General features: G+C 30.7%; 5 protein-coding genes across 7 annotated transcripts in view; 1 reads left to right on the plus strand and 4 right to left on the minus strand.

Moving 5' to 3' along the window:
• Positions 1-1,168, minus strand: LOC112684704 (the record flags this gene model as incomplete). Its single annotated transcript, XM_025556348.1, is given in 1 exon segment — positions 1-1,168. A coding segment is annotated over 1 exon segment (373 nt), but the record flags the coding sequence as incomplete, so codon positions are not given.
• The window catches only part of LOC112684705 (protein FAM151B), a 17,298-nt gene extending 12,240 nt beyond the window's left edge, over positions 1-5,058 (plus strand). Inside the window, exons 3-5 of the mRNA XM_025556349.1 lie at positions 2,318-2,556; positions 3,926-4,091; positions 4,440-5,058. Of these exons, the coding sequence (XP_025412134.1) occupies positions 2,318-2,556; positions 3,926-4,091; positions 4,440-4,804 (770 nt within the window). The 3' untranslated portion in view covers positions 4,805-5,058. The remainder of the gene's footprint in view (positions 1-2,317; positions 2,557-3,925; positions 4,092-4,439) is intronic.
• Positions 5,059-8,240: 3,182 nt separating this feature from the next.
• Positions 8,241-10,696, minus strand: LOC112684714 (flavin-containing monooxygenase FMO GS-OX-like 8). Its single transcript, XM_025556361.1, has 7 exons — positions 10,473-10,696; positions 10,264-10,405; positions 10,070-10,191; positions 9,411-9,588; positions 9,188-9,338; positions 8,958-9,121; positions 8,241-8,636 (listed from the first exon to the last, which is right to left on the minus strand). The coding sequence occupies exons 1-7, from the start codon at positions 10,694-10,696 to the stop codon at positions 8,271-8,273; spliced, it is 1,347 nt and encodes a 448-aa protein (XP_025412146.1). The 3' UTR covers positions 8,241-8,270.
• Positions 10,697-12,145: 1,449 nt separating this feature from the next.
• LOC112684729 lies at positions 12,146-16,268 on the minus strand. Its single transcript, XM_025556375.1, has 6 exons — positions 16,144-16,268; positions 15,932-16,070; positions 13,087-13,228; positions 12,933-13,002; positions 12,706-12,833; positions 12,146-12,648 (listed from the first exon to the last, which is right to left on the minus strand). The coding sequence occupies exons 1-6, from the start codon at positions 16,266-16,268 to the stop codon at positions 12,146-12,148; spliced, it is 1,107 nt and encodes a 368-aa protein (XP_025412160.1).
• A 1,214-nt stretch (positions 16,269-17,482) lies between these two features.
• Positions 17,483-21,870, minus strand: LOC112684710. Of its 3 annotated transcripts, none has more exons than XR_003148731.1 (4): positions 19,269-19,728; positions 18,940-19,172; positions 18,473-18,621; positions 17,483-17,864 (listed from the first exon to the last, which is right to left on the minus strand). XR_003148731.1 is itself a non-coding variant. In XM_025556355.1 (3 exons), the coding sequence occupies exons 1-3, from the start codon at positions 21,789-21,791 to the stop codon at positions 19,005-19,007; spliced, it is 399 nt and encodes a 132-aa protein (XP_025412140.1). In that variant the 5' UTR covers positions 21,792-21,870; the 3' UTR covers positions 18,740-19,004. The 3 variants fall into 3 exon arrangements, 1 of the variants encoding a protein (XP_025412140.1); XR_003148730.1 differs by lacking the exons at positions 17,483-17,864; positions 18,473-18,621 and adding exons at positions 18,740-18,855; positions 21,772-21,870 and having other exon boundaries at positions 19,269-19,479; XM_025556355.1 differs by lacking the exons at positions 17,483-17,864; positions 18,473-18,621 and adding an exon at positions 21,772-21,870 and having other exon boundaries at positions 18,740-19,172; positions 19,269-19,479.
• Between the last annotated feature and the right edge of the window lie 689 nt (positions 21,871-22,559).

Consider the following 22,559-nt stretch of genomic DNA (forward strand, 5'->3'; position numbering starts at 1 on the left):
CGACCGCGGCCGCCGCGTCCGCCAACAGCGCGGGCCCGTCCACGCGGTCCAGCGGCGAACCGGGGCTGCCGTGCCGCCGTTCGATCGCGTGCCACCGCACCGTGTTCGCGTACATGTTCAACAGCCACAGCCACCGCGCCGTCGGTTCCGGTCGGCTGTGCGCGGCCGCCAGCATCCGGGACGCCAGCGGCCCGTACTCGGCCGCCACGACCACCGCGGCGTTCACCTTGCCGTCCGCGAGCGTCGCGCGCACCGTGCGCACGTGGTCCAGCGCGTTGTAGCCGCACGCGCACTGGAACCGGTCCGCGGAACCGTTGACGCCGCACACGACGAGCGCGGCGAACGACATGGCGACCCGGCCGAACGGGACCATGTCGTACCGTGTGCGTTAGTGTCGCCGCGTTAAGGTTACGGGTGGTTTGTTCCTTGACCGCGACCCGGGTCGGTGCGCGGAAACCGTTGTCTAGATGGTAAAAAACGAAAACCGTTTAATAAACGCCGTATAAGCCACCGAAGTACACCGAAACGTTTCGGACGCGTACGACAATACCCGGTGAAACGGACCGATTTCGCCGATGTCGCGAGTTCTACTACCGGATACGCGTTCCGTACCGGGTCCATATTTTTTGCAATTGTTTTTTTTTTTTTCTATTTTTTTGAAAACCCGTACAGATGTGTTTGCATTGTTCCGTCGCTGGTAAACGTGTAATGTTTGGTGTCGACGCGTCGCTCTGTTTGCCAACACGCGTTGTGTGTGCTCACGGGTAAAATAATTGTTGTGCGTTTTCGTTTGCGCATTACTATCGTTGATTTTGACTTTTTTCGTAAGACATCTGCGCATCGTTCAACTTTTGCGTTGTACATCGTTTGCGCATTTACCGGTTAGAAGATCATACATCGTTTGCACATCGATATTACTTAACAATAGAAAATTTGTATACCATCGGTGAAATAAATAGGTTTAATTTTGTAAAAATAATGTGACATAACAATATACCAAGTATTGCTTTGTAATCATATTTTTAGCGCTTAATGTATTCATGTATTTATTTATGTTTACTATCAATTAATTTTTAACTCAAACTGTATCTTATTATATATCCTATCTTATATGATTTGTATTTAACTATGATTTGCTTGATTGAAAGAACACATTTTTTTTTTAAATTCATTTTTCATCAAATAATCAGATTTATAATAAATTATTTAAATCTTACGTTTTTAACCACAGAATAATTTGTATTAATTGTATAATCTGTAAATGATAATTAAACAATAAACGTGTGTCTATATACCATGGTATTTTACACCTTTCTATTGTTCGGTATGTTAACGCGCATATGACGTACGATAGTTAGGCACAGGTAAACAGACGATGCGCAAATGCTTTACGGCCGTGTACACGCTGATGCCGTACGGTCGCAAGTAAATCATTCCGTGACGTGCGTTTTTACATCCGACCGCATGGCGACTTTCGACTTTTCGCCCGACGCGATCGATAAATTGTTACGTCATTGTAAATAATTCGACAGTTTTTAATGTTTAATTATTCCTCGTTTTTTGATCGTCGTAAAACAATAATCGGCATCATAATCTATACCAGGCACACCGATTTATTTACCGATCTATTTCGTACGCTTACAGATACAGTTTTTCGTAAGCATAAGATGGTTAAAAAATGACAACTGTTTTAGAAGGTGTGTAGCGATTAGTTGCAGCAGTTGTGTGTGTGTAATGCCAAATACATAACGTTTGGCGCACTTGACCTGTACCAGTGTTTCCATAACACATGTATTACGACGACACACCATAAAAATATTTTATACCAAATATGACAAATAGAAATCGAACACAAAAACCTTATGCAATAAGATGTACTTGTATGTTAGTATATTATTTTAATTAGATATTATTAAATCAGAATCCTTAAATTCAAAATTTATAAACAGTAAAAATAAATATATTTCGCGACACGCTTAAGCTGGAAACGCACTGGCTGCAACATTCTGTTGCAAAACATTTTAATACAAAACAAAAAAAATTAGAATTCTAATTAGAAATAATAAAGTAATTTTATATTATATCCATTATGTTAATTAATTAATTAAATAAATCTAATTAAAATAATAATTATAATTTAGAAAAATTAAAATTTCAGGCTTATCCTGTGATACATAAGTGTTGCGACATACTAATGTCAAATATATGTAAACACTGGTCTATAATTATGGTTTGATTCACACTATAAAGTCAACGAGTCCGTTGTTGCATTGTTAACGCACAATATATTAATATTATCGGTAATATTGTTTTACAGGTGAATCGAAAATGATAGAAGCCGATGTAATCACCGGTCATTTGGTCGACGAATCCGCATCGGGAGAAGAGAAAACCGACCGAATACCGATAATGGGTCATCCTCCCGCAATAACTTCAGACTTGAGTCTCAAAGAATTCTTAGATGCATGGAACCAAACGACAAAAATATTAAAACTTGATTTCAAGTCAACTGAAGCATTTGTATTGGCCATACCAATCATGGAAAACGCGTTTAAAGTTAGTATTTAATATCGGATCGAATTTTAATAATAAGCACATGTGCGCCTGTAAATAATATAAACAAGATGGGATATAGTTAGATACATAATGTTTACGCAAAATATAGTAAATAAGAAATTTGAAAAATTATTCGCTCGACGTACTTTATCAATTTACTATGAAGTACTATATAAACATGATTTCTCTGCTAAATAATAATATTTTTCATCTTTTTAACCAATAATAATTATTATTTGAATTATTCAAATAATATAATAATAATTAATTTGTAAGTTTGTTACGTTCGATTAGGTTCTCTTTACTTACGAATATTTTGATTTAAATTTTCAATTACATTTGATAGTTTTGTAAATATAGGTTTAATAATTGACCTGTAGTTGTTCCCTATCACTATTCACTGGTGTGCGCCTATTTATACTCCAAGCAGAGTGATGTTTTTTTTTTTATTAACGGAGTAGATCGATGACGCCACAAAGCAAGTCAATGAAAAACTTTTAAATAATAAATCAGCATATTTCAAAATTAAAATAAACCATACTGCTAATTGAAACGGGTTAAGATTAATATACATTAAACTGAATTAAATTGAAACATTAGAACCAGTGTAATTAGACTCGGTCATTTCACCGCAATCGTTTTCGCAGCTATCCATTTTTTTCGTAAAACGTCTATAAAAAAATTTTGATCTGCCATAAAATTTTGAAATGTTGATACAATTTTCCTCATACATTGTTCTTATTACTCGTGTGGAAAAATCTCAAAAATCTGCTTATCTTTGGTAGTTAAAAGATGATAAACATTTTAATATGTATATTTTAACTTGAAAATGAAATATAATGTACCTACTAGAGATGTTACTCTTTCCAGCGAACCAATAAAGTTGGTTGCAACTAACCGGAGCAGCGCAAAAAAATGTTATAAGCGTTAGAATATTGTATTTTGATGAAATCTGATGAGAAATTCAAAAAGTGACCAGTTTCTAATGAACCAAGTAAACAACATTTACTTTAGAGGACAACCTCTGAAGTTTTAACAGGATAATTTTTACTAGGACGATACCTACACAATAAATAAAAAAACATAACACGATAAAACGAATACATTCTTCGTTTCACTCGGAATCTTTTTATTGACGTTTTATGAAAAAAAAATAGGATAGCGGCGAATAGGCCGTTTTCTTTAATTAGGCATAATGTTGATCCTCTTAAACAATGATAAATACGTAGGCGTATACAACTAACGTTTGTTAACTAACCTGTTGGCGGTGGGCCCAGTGCGAATGTCACATATAGACTTGCGTAAACATGGCACTAGTGTGTTGGTCGACCGAATTGTTACTGTACATGTTAATGTGTTTTCATTACAGGGATTGCCACCGAGTCGTCTGCCTTGGTTGAACGCAGACATCTTGCCAGGTCCGGGCCCGGGAGGCAGTCCTGGAGTAGACGCGGATACTTTCCTCGGGTTGTCGTCCAAAAACTTCCCGGATTCAATATTGTCGTTGGGCTGGACCACCCAATACAACGATTACGGTAACAGTACTAACCGCTAACCACCGACCGCAACAGCGCGCCGGCGCAATTGCAGTCCGGGCGGTACCGTTCAGAGATGTTTAGTAATTGCCCGGGGGTAGAGTCACGCAAGGGGTTAAATTTGATGTATACATTTTTTGTTAGGACATAAAATCTACATACTTTTCGTGCAAACGCGCTGGTTTTTCTTTTGGAATGAAAAACTGCGTTCGTCGTATGAAATAGTTACCGGTAAGCGCAGCGGCCCCACCCTCCCCCGATAATTTTAACCTAACCCGCTATGAACGGGACCGAGCACGCGGGTGGTCGTGCGCAATTGGACGCGGGACATTTCGTTTTCTTTTCCAGACGTGTACTCGGAGAACTATATAAACGACATGGCCGACTTGCTGTTCAAAAGCAAGTACCTGAAGCCCGTGACGTACGCGGTGCGCGCGTCGTTCGCGGTGAACTCGATACCCGAGCTCCAATACCTGTTGGAGACATCGCCGGCCGGGTCCACGTTGACCGCGTGGTGCAGCGACCCGAGGGACGTGATCGACGACGCGAAACTGGTCGGACTGGTGAGAACCGTGGGCGCGGACCGGGTGTACTTGGACTTGCCGGGCGGCGTGACCAAAACGTTTCTCGAGGCGTACACCACCAGCGGCGCCGGTTCCGCGACGGCCGCGTTGCTCACTTCCATGGTGGCCGCGGGAAATGTGTTCCGCTGAACGACTCGCCGTCGCGGACGCCCTGCGCGCACGATCGACGGGACGAACAAACACTGCGGTCAACGTGCGATCAAATCGCGAATCGCAGCGCGCACAGTATGCAACACAATTGTCCGAAACGAATTAACCGTATTGTACGATACTGTATCGATGTAATAACTATTGACGTTCAATAATTATTACCGTTTTCGTATGCTGTGTTTCGCGATAAATTATAATGTCGTACCGCAATAAACATACCTAGCCCAAGTTGATTATGCACTATGTATGGATAGATGAAGCAGGCACCTCCGAAGTAGGTATACAGTGTTACAGATCAGACATTCAGTGACATCATTGAGAGTGGAGCAACTCGTGTCAGTCTAGTTCAACTGTTACAGGCTCGGCACATCGTAAAAACGTAAATACGTCTTTTACAAAACCATTGACACAGGGACGGGATTTAACGATTTTCCGTTTCTATCCAGAAAAATATAACTTATACATAATAAAATATCCGTAAATAAATTTACGTGTAAACAATACTGTCGTCAATTTAAATGATTTACGCGTGCGTGTACTTATCGGTTAGGAAGGATGACTATCAACTAATTCAATACAATTGTAAACGGATAATTTGTAAAATTTACTTGTCAAATAATCGTTATAATAATAAAAATAATAATACACAACGCGCCACTCTGCACGGAAAAAAATTACTAAAATTTTATAGGTGGAATGACTAAAACAGTATGGTTATTAAGACTATATCAAAATAGTTGGTTTCAATAGTGAATATTTACTATATTTTATAGTTCATTTTTTTTATATGATTTAATCAATTATATTTTATAGCACAGATAATTGAATACTATAGCAATATATCAAATCACTATAAAATATAGTAAATCGTAACTGTCGAAATGTAATTCAGCGAAAACTGAACACGCGCGAGTTGCTAACACAAAGGTAAAATAAGGCAAGGGGCAAAAAACGCGGCATGAAATAAAAATTCTTAAGAATTTTATTTTTTACAAAACGTATTATGAGTTAATGGATGGTGGTCACCATTACCCTTTTGTCAGTCGTTTATTAATCATATTTTACAACACTCCTACAAGAAAGTTCGACGCACGACGGGTCTTTAAGTTTCTACGGATTCAAGTCAAAACGGTAAGTTTTTTATACTATATACTAAATATGCAGTAGATTATTAATGTATACAGTTATTTTCGAGTTTTGTTCAAATTATTTAAATAAATATCGATTTACTACACACTCTTTTAGTTTATTAATTATAAAGCTAATAAGCTTGTAATAACAGAGCTGTCCTAATTATTTTAAATCTATATTTTTTTATATTATTTATTGTAAAAAAACCCATACTATTTTTCAAATGAGAACGCACCGCGTCACACATGGTAAGACATCAAGATAAGACTTGGAACAATTAAATACGCCACCACTTGCAATTAATTAGTATTAAATTTGTTGAATAACATGCATGGGTTCGACCAGATTTGTGTCCGCCGCCCATGGTTAATTCTTATTTAAAAAAGTATATAAGTCCTATTGTTATTTGTTTTTGGGATATATCTATATACAAAATCTTAAGTATGTTGTTATTTTAATTAGTCGCCAAATAACCAGTAAATCTGTTACACAATTGAAAATAAAAAAAAATAATATTTTTTTTACATAAACAAAATTATATTTGGATACCGTATTTAACAACGTTCTTTTAAATTTTATAAGTAAAAGCATGTACTAGCCAAAAAAAAAGCAATTATAATAGGTACAATTTGAATGATAATATTGTAATTTTATAGTAAAAAATACTATACATGACAGTAGGTACTGCTAAATATATAAAATAATTAAATATAAAACTTGATTACGAATACTTAATTTTATAGTAGTGGTTATTACGACTTATGGCTCATTAAACTGTTAATTATAGTAAATTAAATTACTGCTGCAGTGATATGAACTAAGCTTTCCAGTTCTAACTATTATAAAGTCCAATGTGTACTACTATAAATACTGTTAGAACAACTAAATTAAAATATACAGTGAACTATAAAATTTTAGTGAAAATTACTTTATTTTCTTGTAACAATGACTATAATAAATTAACTTGAACATCATAATAAATATCACTAACATTATAGCTATCCCTATAGCAATTATAAAATACTGTTAAATCTACTATTTTAATAGTGGGTTGAACTGTTTTGGTTTTACCGTGTGTGTCCAACTTATGAGCGATTCAATTGAAGATATATTCAAAGCCTTAACTCTAAACTTGTACCAATAACGCCGTATCAAACAGTTTTTATAAAGCGAACATTCTCCTAGACTCCAGTATATATGTATAGAATTGTAGAAAAAATTAATATAACTTTGCTAAAAATAAAGGAATACATATTCCTCATATGCCATTCAAAATTTGTAATGGTCAAATAAATTTTAAAAATATGTAATTTTATTACATAAAAACAAAACCAATATTCAACAACATTTTTCCACCTTATGCATTGTGGCCTCATAGCTTGTAGTGCCTTAATCTGCCCCTGCATTGACATGTTGTAAATAAAAATTTACAACAATGATTTAATAAGAGCATTTCGACTGAACTACTATATGTTATATGAATTACTGTAAGTTTCGATGATAGTTTGTACACTTAATTTGCTGGATGACTGATAATATGAAACATTTATGACATTATTGATATTAAGTGCATTGTGACTATTATACAAACATTGATCGAAAGTGAAAAGTGAATTGTAATAAATAAAAATACTTAAAATAATTATTAATATTAATCTCTAACCATAATTCAAGCAATAAATGGTATTTTTAAATTAAAAAAACAAAAAAAAAAGATCCCTTTAAATGTATAGGTACACAAGCAGATTGAGAAACTCTATTCTATAGAATTTATAGTTTACTTAACTTAATAATTAAACAAATAAAAATAAAAATTCAATTATTGAAAAACTGTAACTGAATCAAACATGTTACACATTTGATTTCTAAAATGATAATTTTTTTTCATATACTAACACTCAACTAAAGTTAAATCATATAACGAAATTTAAATAACAAAACAATACACATTATATAATTAATATATAATAAAATAAACTTTAATTAATTTATACTCAATAAATTACATTGCTGTCCTTAAGAAACAATTATTGAATTATACTCGTACAACAATGTATCATCAATAATATATATTATATCACATTGAAACAAACATATATGGCTAATGGTAAGTATTTATACATTGACGTTAAAATAAAAACAATGTATTTCAAACAAATAAATTAAATTGCAAAAAACTAAAGAAGTTATAAAAATATACATTTTTTATGGTAAAACATACAATAAATAAGTAAAATTAACAATAATAAAATAGATATAAACTATAAATTTTAAAACAAATAATTAGTAAAACATAATTTCATACCCAATGATTTTAAAAAGAATATAAAATTTGTTTTTTGATTATAGGTTCATTTTTGTCATAGTATTGTACCTGATAATGTTCTCTATCAACGATTTTATATTTGTCACCTCTAAAATTCAGAAAATCTTCTGAAAGTCTTCCAAGACCATCAAAATATATTTGTAATAACACTGGTGGTGGATGTTCGACATCGGCAAATTTTGTAACTGAAGTATAATAGTTCATTGCCCATTTAGTTCTACCTAATGCGTGAAGGTCCTTCAATCTCTGACCACTAGCCAGACGTTCATTGATTTCTTTTTGGGTATCCTCCATCATTTCTTTCTTACAAGGCAATTTTACACCACCTTCCAGAATTTTTTTGAAAATTCTTGACTGAAAGTTATAAAATTATAATAAATATTATAAGAATGATAAGGTTTAAGAATATTTAAATATTACAACTGAATAAAAAAAAAGTTATATATATAAAGAGATAGTCTACTAATATATAGCAAAATATATTACAGTTTGTATTTTAATGGATCACATAAATTATTTTTATATTAAAGACATGATAAAAAATACCATGTGTAATACATTCTACTTTTGCTTTCCAAATAAATACATATATTGGCTATCTGCCTAATTTATAGTGGACGATATTACTCAAGGGTAAATACATTTAGAATACAGATATATAATATTTTAAATTACCTGAAGATCAAATAAGTAAAATCCTGTGGTATTTCTAGGTACACCTATAAATCCCATTGTTGGGTATTCAATATTAATCATATGTTTAAAAAGATATTTAATAACATTATTCTCAACACGTATGCCACATTCACTGCTTAAAAATGGATATTTATAAGTATAGCCTGAAAAAAGAAAAATTTAAACGAAAATTAAATTCTATAAATTTCAAAAATGTATATTTTACCTACCAGTGCAGTATATTATTGTGTCTATTTGTTCATATGAGCCATCTTGAAAAACCACACCATCTTCAACAATTTCTTTAATATCTGTTTTATGGAAATAATTTGATGGAATTTTCAACTTCATTAAATTAGGATTATGATGACTTAAGAAAACCTAAATAATCATTAGAATAACAATTAAGTACAACATTAAATAATTATTTATAGATTATAATATCAACCTAACCTTTTTTGCTACTTTTGATACACCGAATGATATATCAAGTCCGGATGCTCCACAACCTACAACCAACACTGAACTATTTTTATATGGATCTGCATCTCTGTAGCTGTGACTGTGCATAATTTTTCCACAAAATATATCAGCACCCTTTACATCTGGAATAGCAGGGTTGCTATAGTTACTGAAATATTAACAGTATAACATATTTTAATAAAATAAATCATACACATCTTTAATTAAATAACATTTTTCAAACATTTGAAACATATTGGTCAAAGTTATAAAAATACAAAAAAGAAAAATGTATTTCTTTTAAAAAATGAAAGTTTTATTCTTAATAATTTTAAGCTTAAAAATGTATCCAGTAAATAACATCTAAAAACAATAAACATAATTTGTCTACATAATATAAAAGAGAGTCTTAATACTTGTATGATTTAAAATTTTATTTAATGTTATAAGTATAGTTAAACAAATTGTTAAAAATATAAATGATTATTTGAACCATAATTCATTAATGTTAAATTCAATCACTACTCTGTAACAACCATTATATAAAAAAAAAAAAATGTTAAATTTAATTTTTAATAATTTAATAGCTATAGTATATTTTGGATTTTATCCATAACATTCTATTTAATATTTCATATAATACTACTTACCCAACACATACTACTACTGCGTCAAAGATGAGAATTTGTTTACTTTTTTGCTGCAAATCAATAACTTTCACTTCCCACTGATCATTATTGATAGGGCTAATATTTTCTACATGATGATGAAACTATAACTCAAAATTTATATTAAACAACACTATAATTCATTTTTACTTATTTGTAATTATGTTTTGACTTACCTTTATGTATTGTCTTAAATTAAAATAATCAGTAAAGTCATTAAGATATTTCAGTATGTAGGCAGCAGGAAAGTAACAAGCGTCACCAACATTTTTGTGAGGAAATCCACTTAACTCCATGATTTCTTTCGGCAAGTTAGACCTAACGATAAACAGATAAATTGTGATAATATTTTGGTTGAATGCAGTGTTTCCTTTGCATGGCTTACCTCAGGGTTTTGTACATACTAGAGTGTACTGGTAATCCGTACTGATCTGTGTCAACGTCGTCGGTGTAAACCCACGTGCCTCCGATACTTTCGGTTTGTTCGAAAGCCACACATTGGAACTGCGAATCATCGGCGGTGAAATTTTTCAGGGCCGCTAGGCCGGACGCGCCGCAGCCGATAATAGCCACGGACTTTTTGATTGATTCTTGAACACACGATGACATGGTCCAGATTAACGTCAAGAATTAATGTTACTACGAAATGGTACAGCAGGTAAGTAGAAGACAATGTTATCAGCAGCCGGACAGACGGTCGAAAAAAATAATAAATAATTATTATGATTATTACGCCTATCTATACGTTGTTCGAACGGACAAGTTGCAACACGACTCGCAAACGTCAAAATGTCAAATCCATTAAACAACGCAATTGATAACGAAAACCACGTCGAGATAACAATGCAACACACGCGAACCATATGATCGATGACGGCGAAACACACGTGCTGCTGCAGCCGCGGTTTCGATTCGAAATAAGTGGGGAAGAGTCTGTTGTAATGGGCTGGGGAGGGGGTGCAGATCAGAGCCTCATTTAATAGGAGGGATGTAAAATAGTTGCTTCACAGCGGCAATTTTCAAAATGTTTAAGAGAGCAGCAACTTTTCAGAAAAAATTTAATTGAATATAATTAAACAAACAACGAACGTCACATTAAATGGATAAAATACTATGATATTAACAATAACTATTGATACATAATCGATATTATTTTATATTCTAATACTATCAATATCACCATTGTTTATAAATATTACAAAATAATATTATTTGCCATCAATAACGTTACGGAGTGGAGTAGTAAACAGGTAAGTGGAGCAGTAGTATGTAACCTCAGTTATAGAAAAGAGATTTCCCAATTCCAGTACTCAGAGCCGTCCAAAGGATTCTTAGGATCTGGGACTAATTGATTCGGAGGCCCCTCAATCATAACAATAACATACGAAAATGATAAAAAATTACACACCAAGTTTGTAAAATGTTGGTAAATGTAGTTCTCCAAACTTCAACCAATGAAGGCAGTGCTTGATTTGGCAAAATTATAGAAGGGGGACTCTGTTTGCTTACAAAAAAATTGCGTCCCCAAAACTTGTTAAGCCTTATAATTATAACGTATTAATAATAGAGGGACGCTAACATTTCTAAAAATTAGAAGGGGTACTCCGTCTCCCCTCAAGTCGAGCACTGAATGAAGGTCAGTTAATGGCATCGTAAAATGATAGGTAAAGTTTCAAATTCGTGTATTTTTTTAATTACTTAACATTATGATATCAATAACAATAATGATATTTATTATTTATTTATTATTAATTATAGCTATATTCAGTGGCGTATTTAGGATTTTGCTGCCCCGGGTGCACATTTTTTTAATGCCCTTTTCCTCTCACCATTTTTTTTTGTTGTAGCAATTTTTCTTATCCTAAAAAAACTTCAATACATGTGATATGCTAATAATAGTATCATGCAGTATAAAAATCTATCGAGTGTCCTAGAATGTTGAATATCGTAGGTTTTCTTAGTAGTACCCATGATAACAAAAAAATTAAAGCCAATTGTAAAATGTATTAATTTATTTTATTATTTTAATTTATTTTCATAATATGTTAAAAATATCATTCAATTAATTTTTTTTCGTCGCGCATTTGATCTTGCAAAATCTTCAATTATTTCATCATAGTTTAATGAATTTGTCAACTGTGATTCAATATTTAGAATCGCCAAAGAGTTTAAACGATTATCATTCACGGAAGATCTAAGGTATGTTTTAACTCTTTTAAGAGTACTAAATGAACGCTCTGCTAAAGTATTTGATGCAGGAACACACAAAAACATTCGCAATGCAATATTAACATATGGGTAAACATCTTGTAAATTATCATCTTTCATGACTTTACATAAATAAAGCACCGATTTTGTGGACACGCTTTCTGGTAAGCCTTTTAAGTAACTACGAAAATGAATACATTCATTCATAAACGATATATCCAGATCTTGAGGATATTGTTTTTGTAACTCTTCAGCTTTTTGTCTTACTTCTAATACTGACAACTCAGTAATGTTAAACAAAAATCCAAATGAAATATTAATTTTTTCATAAGAGTTTAAACGCTTTCTCAACTCTGTAAGTAAAGAATCTATTATAATAAAAAAAGTATTTATTTCAAATGATTTTTTACCTACGAATGTTGTATCACCTTGAGAAGATTCATCAAAAGGCATTTTTCTTTTTTTTGTACGGGAAACTTTATATTCTATAGTTCCAGTTTTTTCTATGCCAAGTTTTTCATAATGTGAAAAGCTGTTTCTTAAATCCATTATATAATTTATCAATGATTTATATAGGGTTATTACAATATTCAAATCAATATGAATATTCTGCAGTTTCTTACTTATAATATTGAACCTCTCTAAAATATCATTCCATACTGATACCAGAATACCCATTTCTAAGCTTTTCATCTTTTTCAACAGTCCTTTACACTCACATTTAGTTTTAAAATTTTCAGTTGGATTGTTAATGAAAATATTTAAAGCCTTTAAAATTTCATTCCAATTACGTGATAAACTTAAACAAGCCTCATATCTAGCCGCCCATCGGATATCAGATAATCTTTTAACAGTTACATTATCAGGTTTGGATAAGCATTGATCCAACACGTCCCAACGATAGGTAGATGCGGAAAAAAAGGAATAAATATTCTGAAGAAAATTAAAAAATTCAATAGCATACTATCACTATCACGCCGTCAGTCGTCACAGCAGTAATTAACACGTTACTAACATCATGGCCCGCAATATCATGAAAATGTTAGTATGTTCTATGGTGGTAGTACAGTGTTTTTGAACAGCTGATAAGCCGACGACAAACAATAAATTAATTCACGCGCGTTTATTATGAAATGTGAAGATTAATTTCACAAAATGGCTGTTTAATAGTGTTGTCGTGTTGATATAAATAACACGTTTTGTTGATAATGATTTCCCTATAGAAAAAAAATAACAAACATTTGTATCATTATTTTTACATCTATTTAAAAAAAAAAAGTTCTCAGTTAAATGTGATGCCCCCAAAAAAGTGCTGCCCGGGGCAATTGCCCCCCTTGGCCCCCCCCCTAAATACGCCACTGGCTATATTATATTATTTTTCCGGTGGGGTAAGCCCTCTTTTTCTAATAGGCATCCATGGTGTTTACCTGTAGTTATCATGTTTATGTACCCATTGTCTATTTTATTTATTGAAAGAACAAGTTACAAAATATATTATTACTTGCAAGGGCGTATTTTTCGAGGATGGAGTCTTGAGTTTCGATCCCTCTCCCAGAAGAAAAAAAAGATATAAATGAGTAAATACAAAGGTACAAAGAAAGATAAAATTAATTTATATCATATGGTTGTAATATTTATGTACAAATATTTGTAAAATAGTATAATTATTAATTCATACTTCATATATATACTTATAACAATATAAAATCACTTATTTTTTAGTAAAATATTAAGCCCCTAAACATTTTTTTCAAAAAATACGCCACTGTTTACTTGATACGATGTAGAATAAATTACGACCTTGTTGCTAATATTTTTTATAACAAAAAAAGTTAACCGGATTAAAAACGCAGATAATAAGGAAACGTGCAATTAGTGACATATATTGTTGTGTTCTAATGTTACATAACTGAGTTACACATTAATTTGTAACTTGTAATACGTAAGCAATAGTTTTCATAATGTTTTCATAGTTTTCCAGTTCCTAACATTAAAGTGTAACACGTTAAGTTTTAGTATTTTTTACGCAGAACATATATATAATATTTAAATAATTACCAACCGTTTGGTTCGTCTTGTATTACATAGTTTTAATTGTGTAACATATTTTATTGATTATAGTTTACATACGATTAGTTTCACTGATTCAGTTCATGAACACTTGTTAGACTTGCGATAAGGTTTTATATTTTCAAATGATAAAATATATCAAATTCAGGGCCGGCGCGAATGAATGATAAGTGGTGGGGGGGGTAAATTTGCTGACTTCAGAAAAAAAAAATTAAAATTAGTTAAAATTGTCATATAGTACTCGTGTATTTATTGCATTCAAAATATAAAACATATTAAGTTACATATAGATTAAAATACTATTATTAGGTATTTAGTTTTAACATAATTATTCTTCTTTCTTTCAAAAGTGACCATTTATCGATCAGCATTGTCATATTAACACTATCCAAAATATCTTTGTTGGAGTTCAGCAACATTAAATTTTGTAGACGATCAGCTGACGTAGTAGATCTTAAATAATTTTTCACCACTTTTAATTTACTAAATGCCCGTTCTATAGGCGTGCGCAGACTTTGTCCAAAGGGGGGGGGGGCCTTAAAAAAAGTGAACCAAAGATTCTTGTACTAAAGACTACTAGTATAATTAAATATTTTAAATTTTATAAATTATTTATTTAATTCAATATGCAAGTATAAAAATAAATACTATTTAAACTTACACAATTTATCTCTGAGAAATCTTTATATACATATTATTATACCATTTATAACTCCATCCTTCTGTACACGGGAGAATGTATCATCATTTTGAATGTATCAATTATATCTTCAATTTTTATATTATATGCAATTTCTGATTAGTCTGATTAATAATTAATAACTTTATTACATTTATTCACAAATATCAATTCTATACTATAAGATTAAAACTGGCTTTACTTTATTCATGTAAAATGTAAAAATGTTCGCTATTTTGTATAGTATAGATATAAATTTTTCAAAGAAAAAGCAAGAATCTGCAGGGGAGGCCGCGGCCCACCCGGCCACCCCCGTGCGCGGAAATCCAATCTATTCAGTTTTAATCGTCTTCTATGAAGTCGATTAAAATCGTAATTGGGATCAATCCCTAATTTATAAGCAAATTGTATTGAATTTTCTACAAGGTTATCCATACCTACATCGTCATTATTAATTTCTTTTAAAATGTCATTAATATTATTTAATAACATTAATGCATCAATTACATTTAGTTCTATTGCTTCAAGTTTCTCTGTTAATACTTTCATTTTATACATAATATTCTTCATAAAATACAAAGCAATAATAAAATAAAATGATAACATTGTTTTAGAAAGTCCAAAAGCTTGTGTTCTTGTATTTTTATTCAGTTTCTGCGCAGAAAACATAACTTGAAATACTTCTAAAATTATCTCATACGATACCCATACAGCTTTTATCGACTCTGCTCGAAATCCACATTGTTTTTAAAAGATTCTGTAAACATAAGGAATTTTCTATCTCGGTTAATTTGTTGTACAAGTGGGCGTATCTTTTTGTACTCAATGAAAAAAAAAACATAAAATTGCTCAAGATGTGAAAATAAATCCCCAACCACGGCACTTACATCACAACTGTGTTCCAAGAAAGTATTAACTCGATTTGCCTGACAAGGAATAAAATAAATTATATGATCAACAACCAGATCAGATAGTTTCTGCTGGGTTTCCTTAATCTTACTAGACATGCTACTGGCAGTCATAAGACTGAAAAGCAATATTTTCGCATGGTAAACTACTTTTTTGTATTATTTCTTTAATATTCTCAGCGATTCCTAGCCCAGTTTTATCAAAAGCTTCACACACTGCTACTAATCTTTCAGAGATTTCTTCAAAAGGGTCTACGTATGATAAACAAATTGACAATTGATCTTGATGTGAAACATCGGGTGTTGTATCAGCCATCACGGAAAAAAAGTCAGATTTTTTTAACTTCTTCAATAATCGTGTTCTTTGTTTCATCTGCTAGTAAGTCGATAAATTAATTTTTGGAATCATGGCTAAGATAAGTAACATTATGTTTTCTAAATTTTATATCATCAATCCATCTTTTCATAGTTGGGTTATGTCTAGATATTAACAAAACTAATCGATTAAAATTTCCGTTTTCCTGATTCTTATCACCACGGAATGAAATTCCTTGACGTGCAAGGGTACGGGTAATATCTAACAATAATAGTAATAATGTCTTTATGAAAATGTATTTTATATTCTATTACAATTGCATGTTGTCTGTTTACCTTGTTAAGAATACAGTCAATACGGATCGAGGAAGTCAAAAAATTTCTAAAATCAATCAATGCAGAGTTGTGTGATTTAAAAGAAAAATGTAAAGCAAGTTTTTCTTGTTTTTTTCCTCTCCTCTTCATTTAATGCCAACTTTGAACAGTGGCGTAGGAAATGGGGGATAAGGGGGCTATAGCCTCCCCCATGGGCCGTGTTTATATGTATAATGTATCATGACTATTTAATAAAATCAATGCTCGTTTTAATCAAAGGCTTATTGATGTTATGCCACTTGAAGGACTTATTCCGGCCAATTTAAATATGTATGACGATAAAAATATTATAAAAGCTGCTAAAATATATGTCCAAGATCTCCATGATGATACCTCATCTACAATCAGAGCTGACCTGTTCATATGGGGGCAACAATGGAGTCAAAATACTATTCCAAAACCAAATTCTGCTCTTGATTCACTCTCTCATCGCACCAATTTTCGACCTAACATTAAAATAATTTTACAATTATTCGCCACGTTACCAGTTAACTCTTTCACTCCGGAAAGAACGTTTTCAGCACTTAATCGCTTAAAAATTTTTTTAAAAAGCACCATGTCGGAAAACCGATCGAATGGGTTAACTATAGCTAATATAAATAAAAAAGAGCAATTCGATGAAAGTGAAATAATAACTGAATTTGTCAGAAATTCGCCAAGAGAATGCAGCTGTCAAAGTGGAGCAAGTGACTGAACACTGAAACCAAAATTATTATTATTATTATAAATTATATATTAATAAATATTTTTAAAACTATACTAAAATGCTTGAATTACGTTTAGAAACTTGGTGGTAGATGGTGGGGGGGTCAAGGGTGAATTCTCATATCCTCTCTCACCTTACTTATTCAAAAAAAGTGGTTAGCCCCCCCCCCCATTTAAAAATCCTTGCTACGCCACTGACTTCGAACACTAACTACAACCCATGCTGGATTGGCAAAACTTCTGTTACGGCCATTCGGAAATAGAGAACAAATAAAACAAAATGCGACATACTATATATACTAATATATACTATTTATATATTTATTACTTATACTAAGTGAGGAAATTCATTGAACCATAATGAGATAAATTGGCTTTGTTTTTCTGTAGAAATATCTAAGTTTTTTGGATATTTAGCTAATTTAGGTTGATAGAGCCCAAAACTCAAGAAATATTTTCTCTGAGCTGATGATTTTACTATTTCTCTCTTTCCAAGGTCATGTTCTGGAAATATATTCTGGAAAAATATACAAAATATTTCCAAACTCGGCAATTCCATTAGCTATTAAAGAGCTTAAAACTATTTCAGTTGTTAATAAATATTGTTTCAATTTTAATAGGAGTTATGATATGCGAGGTGTCAACTAAAAATGATATAGGTTTTGGTGAAGATTCATTTTTAATTTTTGTTAAAAGTCTACTACATTCTTGAAAATGGTTAAATAGCAATTCAAGCATACCAGCATATGCCATCCAATCATAATTACTAGTATTATTAATAAATTCAATAGCTGTTGAAATATAATACATAAATATAAATAATAAATATCTATAAATATAACAAAATTTCATATTTAATACAAATATAATCCCTGATTACACAGGTTTTATACCAATTAAGGAATAGATTTTAGTTTAATATGATATAATGTAATAGTACATTTTGCAAAATTGTATAGAATCAAAATAAAGTATCTATACAAATGGTTTTAAATTTGAATGTTTAGGTATCATGACACTTAAAATCTATTTATTATTTTATTAACAATAACTTATCAATCTAAATTTATATTTACAGTTACTTATAATATTATCAACAATGAAAATAAAAATTATATAACTTACCTTGTTGGCAGACTTCAGATTCAATTATTTTACCATTTTCTTCATACTTTTAAATATAATCTAGTTCATCTATAACAGGGTTGGCAAATCCATGGCACGCGAAAATTTTTACTATTATATATTATATAAATTATATAATATTATAGGACCTATAATATATAAATAATTTACAAAGCAATATTATTATAGTTATTATTATTATGTACCTAAACTAACCTTTTTATACTAATACATTAATTATACAATCAAATTATAATATAACAAAATATAATATTTTTAATATTTTTTTCATGGAACGCTTTATATATATATATAAAAAAAAAAAAGGTAATTTTGGGCATGCATTGTTCAAAAGGTTTGCCAACCCTGATCTATAACATTACCTGGTATAAAACATATAAGTATAATAATTTCATAATAATTAATTTATAAATTATGTTTTAAGTTGAAACTTTCAACATAGATACCTTTTTCTGGTTATTCGATACTAGATTCCATGCATTTTCCTAGTTCAATTAGTTCAATGTCTTGATTATCCATCAATATTTAATATTTTTTTTAAATAATATAATATTAATTTTTGTAAAAATTCATAGTTTAAAAAATGTAATTCACTTATAGTATTTGATACATGTGAAGATATCAGTTGTATAGGTATAGTTTCTAATTTTAAAGATAGGTTAGAAAAATTGCCTTTGACCTATATATTAAATAATATAATAATTCAAAAATTAATAGGTAAATAAATTGATTTAAATATCTGAAGGTTTTATATTATATAGCTAAAAAGTCATACCTCCTCAATATTTGGTGGTGGCTGTACCTCGGACTGTACACTTTTTTTAAACACTGCAGATGCTACTACAAACGGATTGTCGGGAGCGCCAAAATGTTTCACGTTTATTCTGTTACCACCGTGTACATTTATTTCACGTTTTCTTTTATAATCGTGGTCGAATGTGCTACCAAAAGTTAAGCATTCGAGTTTTGTCCTTTTCCTCTTTTTACTTGGATTCATTTTTATAAAAATAATATATTACTATTTACTAGCAATAACAAAATAACAAAAATAGTATTAAGTAGAATACACTCAATAAACTGATTAGTATCACCGATAACTAAACACTAACGTGTGGTGTATAAAATTCTAAAATAGGAAAATACAACCAATGCCATTAATAATCTATTTATATCCGTAATATGATTGATGATTATAAATTAAATTGGTTGTGCTGTTGTAGTTTCAGGGTGCCTCAAAATATGATAATATGAACAAAATATAATTTACAAGACTATAGTGACTATAGTCTTGTAAATTATACTATAGTATAGTTCGTAGCAATGACTCGAAAAGTCATAACCATAATAATATTTAAAATTCACAATTTTTTTTAAAAATTATTCATATATCAAGAATCAATAACTTAGTACTTTCTCTACTTTTTATTTTAATTATTAAATTTGCCAACTTCGTGTACAAATAATTTTACATAAAAATAACAAGTGGGAGTATCACACCCCTCCACACCCACCATTAACGCCGGCCTGATCAAATTCATCGATTGTAATTTAATAATGTTAAATATTCTCATTCAGAATCTATTATGATTATATTATTACTATTATATTATTACAATGATAAAAAAGATTCATTGTCATACACATTTTTTAAACTCTCTAATCATTTGATGTTATCGAAATAAAAAAATTTCTTCTTTCACATCATTCACATTATGAAACTAAACTATGAGATATGTTAAAAATATATAATGACTCATAAATGATTGATAGTATATTATTTATGAATTATTAACTTTCATTTTCCATTACTGAAACGAGCTTCGTTTATAAACAAAAGAAAATTGTTTGCTTAATTGATGGCGATAAAATCTATCTTAAACATTTTACATTTTTTGGAAATGTAGAACTTTATCTGAAAATAACATATTTATTTTTACAGATATGTTCGTTTGATGTAAAATTAGCAAATATTTAAAAACAAGTACGAACATCTCGAGTTACACTACAATGGTCTAGGAGAGAGCGGTGGAAACAATTACATCAATGTATAATATATAAACCTACTGGTAACATTGTTGTGATTTAGTGAGGAATAAATGAAAATCATTATATAAATTTTTATCACTCGATCTATAATTTAATATTCTCCTAATAGTCAATAATCATATTAGAAAGCTTTAGGCTAAAAAAATAGTGGTAAAACCAAATAAATTTCAATCGAGAATACATTTCAATTAAATTTTCATGTAATTTTCGTGCATTATCTTAGGCCATTGCTGAATATTATTGAAAACTCTAAATCGTAAAAATTCAAATTAATTTGATATCAGTAAAGCACATGATTAATAAAAATAAATAAATATATTTTGATGTACCTATGCAAAAATTGTGAATGAATAATTCTATGCTATAATTGAATAAGTGTTATTCTTAGAGTCTATATTAAAAGTAATAGTAAAAGCAGTCAATAATTATTACCTATGTGTAGTTGTAAAGACAAGGCCAGATTAAGGGGGGTATAGCCGGGGCGGTAGCCCCGGGGCCCTCTCGAGTACCCAAGTGAAAGGGGCCCAAACAGTTTTAAACCGATACACATTTTTTATCACACTAAAATTAGTAGTTTTATAGACATAAATTGTATATTCCTATTAATTTTATAATTTTATAATGTAATTGACAATTTGTGAAATAACTAAAAAAATGTATCGTTCTGCGAGCGTAGCAAGCAGCTTTGTAAAGTATGTTTTGTCAAAAAGGCCCATATAAATTTTAGGGCCAAATAGGTGCTCAATCCGGCCTTGTGTATAGATGTAAGAATAGTGAATTGATAATTACAGTTGAATGTACTCGTATTAAATAGTTTATATTAAAGATTAAGTCCACTCACACCTTACTCTATGGAGTGCGAAACGGTTTTACACTTTCTCAAGTTGGTTCTAATCCTAATGTGTTTCATAGCTACATAGTAGATATTCTATATAATTGAAATGTAATAATGCATTTAAGTTATTTATTAAAAAAAATAAACGCAGTTGCTTCAGCATTAGGTACCATATAAATATAAATTATGCTTCTCTATTAATGTTCCCTTTATCAATTAAATATAGTATTTGTATATTTATCGTTAATCTTGAATTTGAACAGGCTCTAACTGACTCTTTAGATAATCATAGAAAATAATAACAAGAAATTTATTAATTCATTAATAGTATAATACTTAAACAAGTTTCGCATTGAATTTATATTTTATGATAAAATATATAAAAAAAATATTTTACCTTGACATTACCTTGATCATGAAAATGGTAGTAATGTAATTGATGCATATGACTGTTGTAATAAATTCGGAGAAGAGTTGTGGTCAAAACTCTGACGTGTGTATTCCTTATAGCAAATCCTAAGACCTTTGTGTTTATCAGCATTTTTTAATTTACCAAACATCGGTGTCATTCAAAGTCAAACGTTTTGTTGGCAAACATTCAATTTTGTAAATAATTATTTTTATCAATTTGTTTGTGCACCAGATATTGGTAACAAAACGTAAACAATGACGTATACTAGATTAATTTATTGTTATCGCTTATAAAATTAAAAAGCATAAAGTGCAAGGTCCAATCTCCCCGAAATATTTACTACATATAACACGCTATAACGTTAACGTGTTAATATACAAGTAGTAAATTTGCAAAAGAATTGCTAAAATAAAAAAAAAACCGATAGCTAGATTATTTATAAATTATTTACTTTTAATTTAAGGAATACTCAACCATAGCCTAGCGACGTTGGTACTAGAAGTCAAAATACCTGATTAGATAGATAATATTAATAATACTAATAAGTACTATACTTGATTTGACTTGTTTTTTAGGATCGCAATTCTTTTGATAAAATAATATCTTGAAAATGCAACTAAATTGCGTCATGAAATGATTGATCAATACTTACCATGGCATTTTATATTATTACAGTAAGACGTCGATTATCCGGGTTAATAGAAGGTATGAATCATACGGATAAATAAAAAAATTTTATAGTAAATTATTTATTTTATTTATCCAATATTATA

This window comes from Sipha flava, unplaced genomic scaffold (genome assembly GCF_003268045.1).
Source record: "Sipha flava isolate LNK unplaced genomic scaffold, YSA_version1 256_pilon_pilon, whole genome shotgun sequence".
Lineage (NCBI taxonomy): Eukaryota > Metazoa > Arthropoda > Insecta > Hemiptera > Aphididae > Sipha > Sipha flava.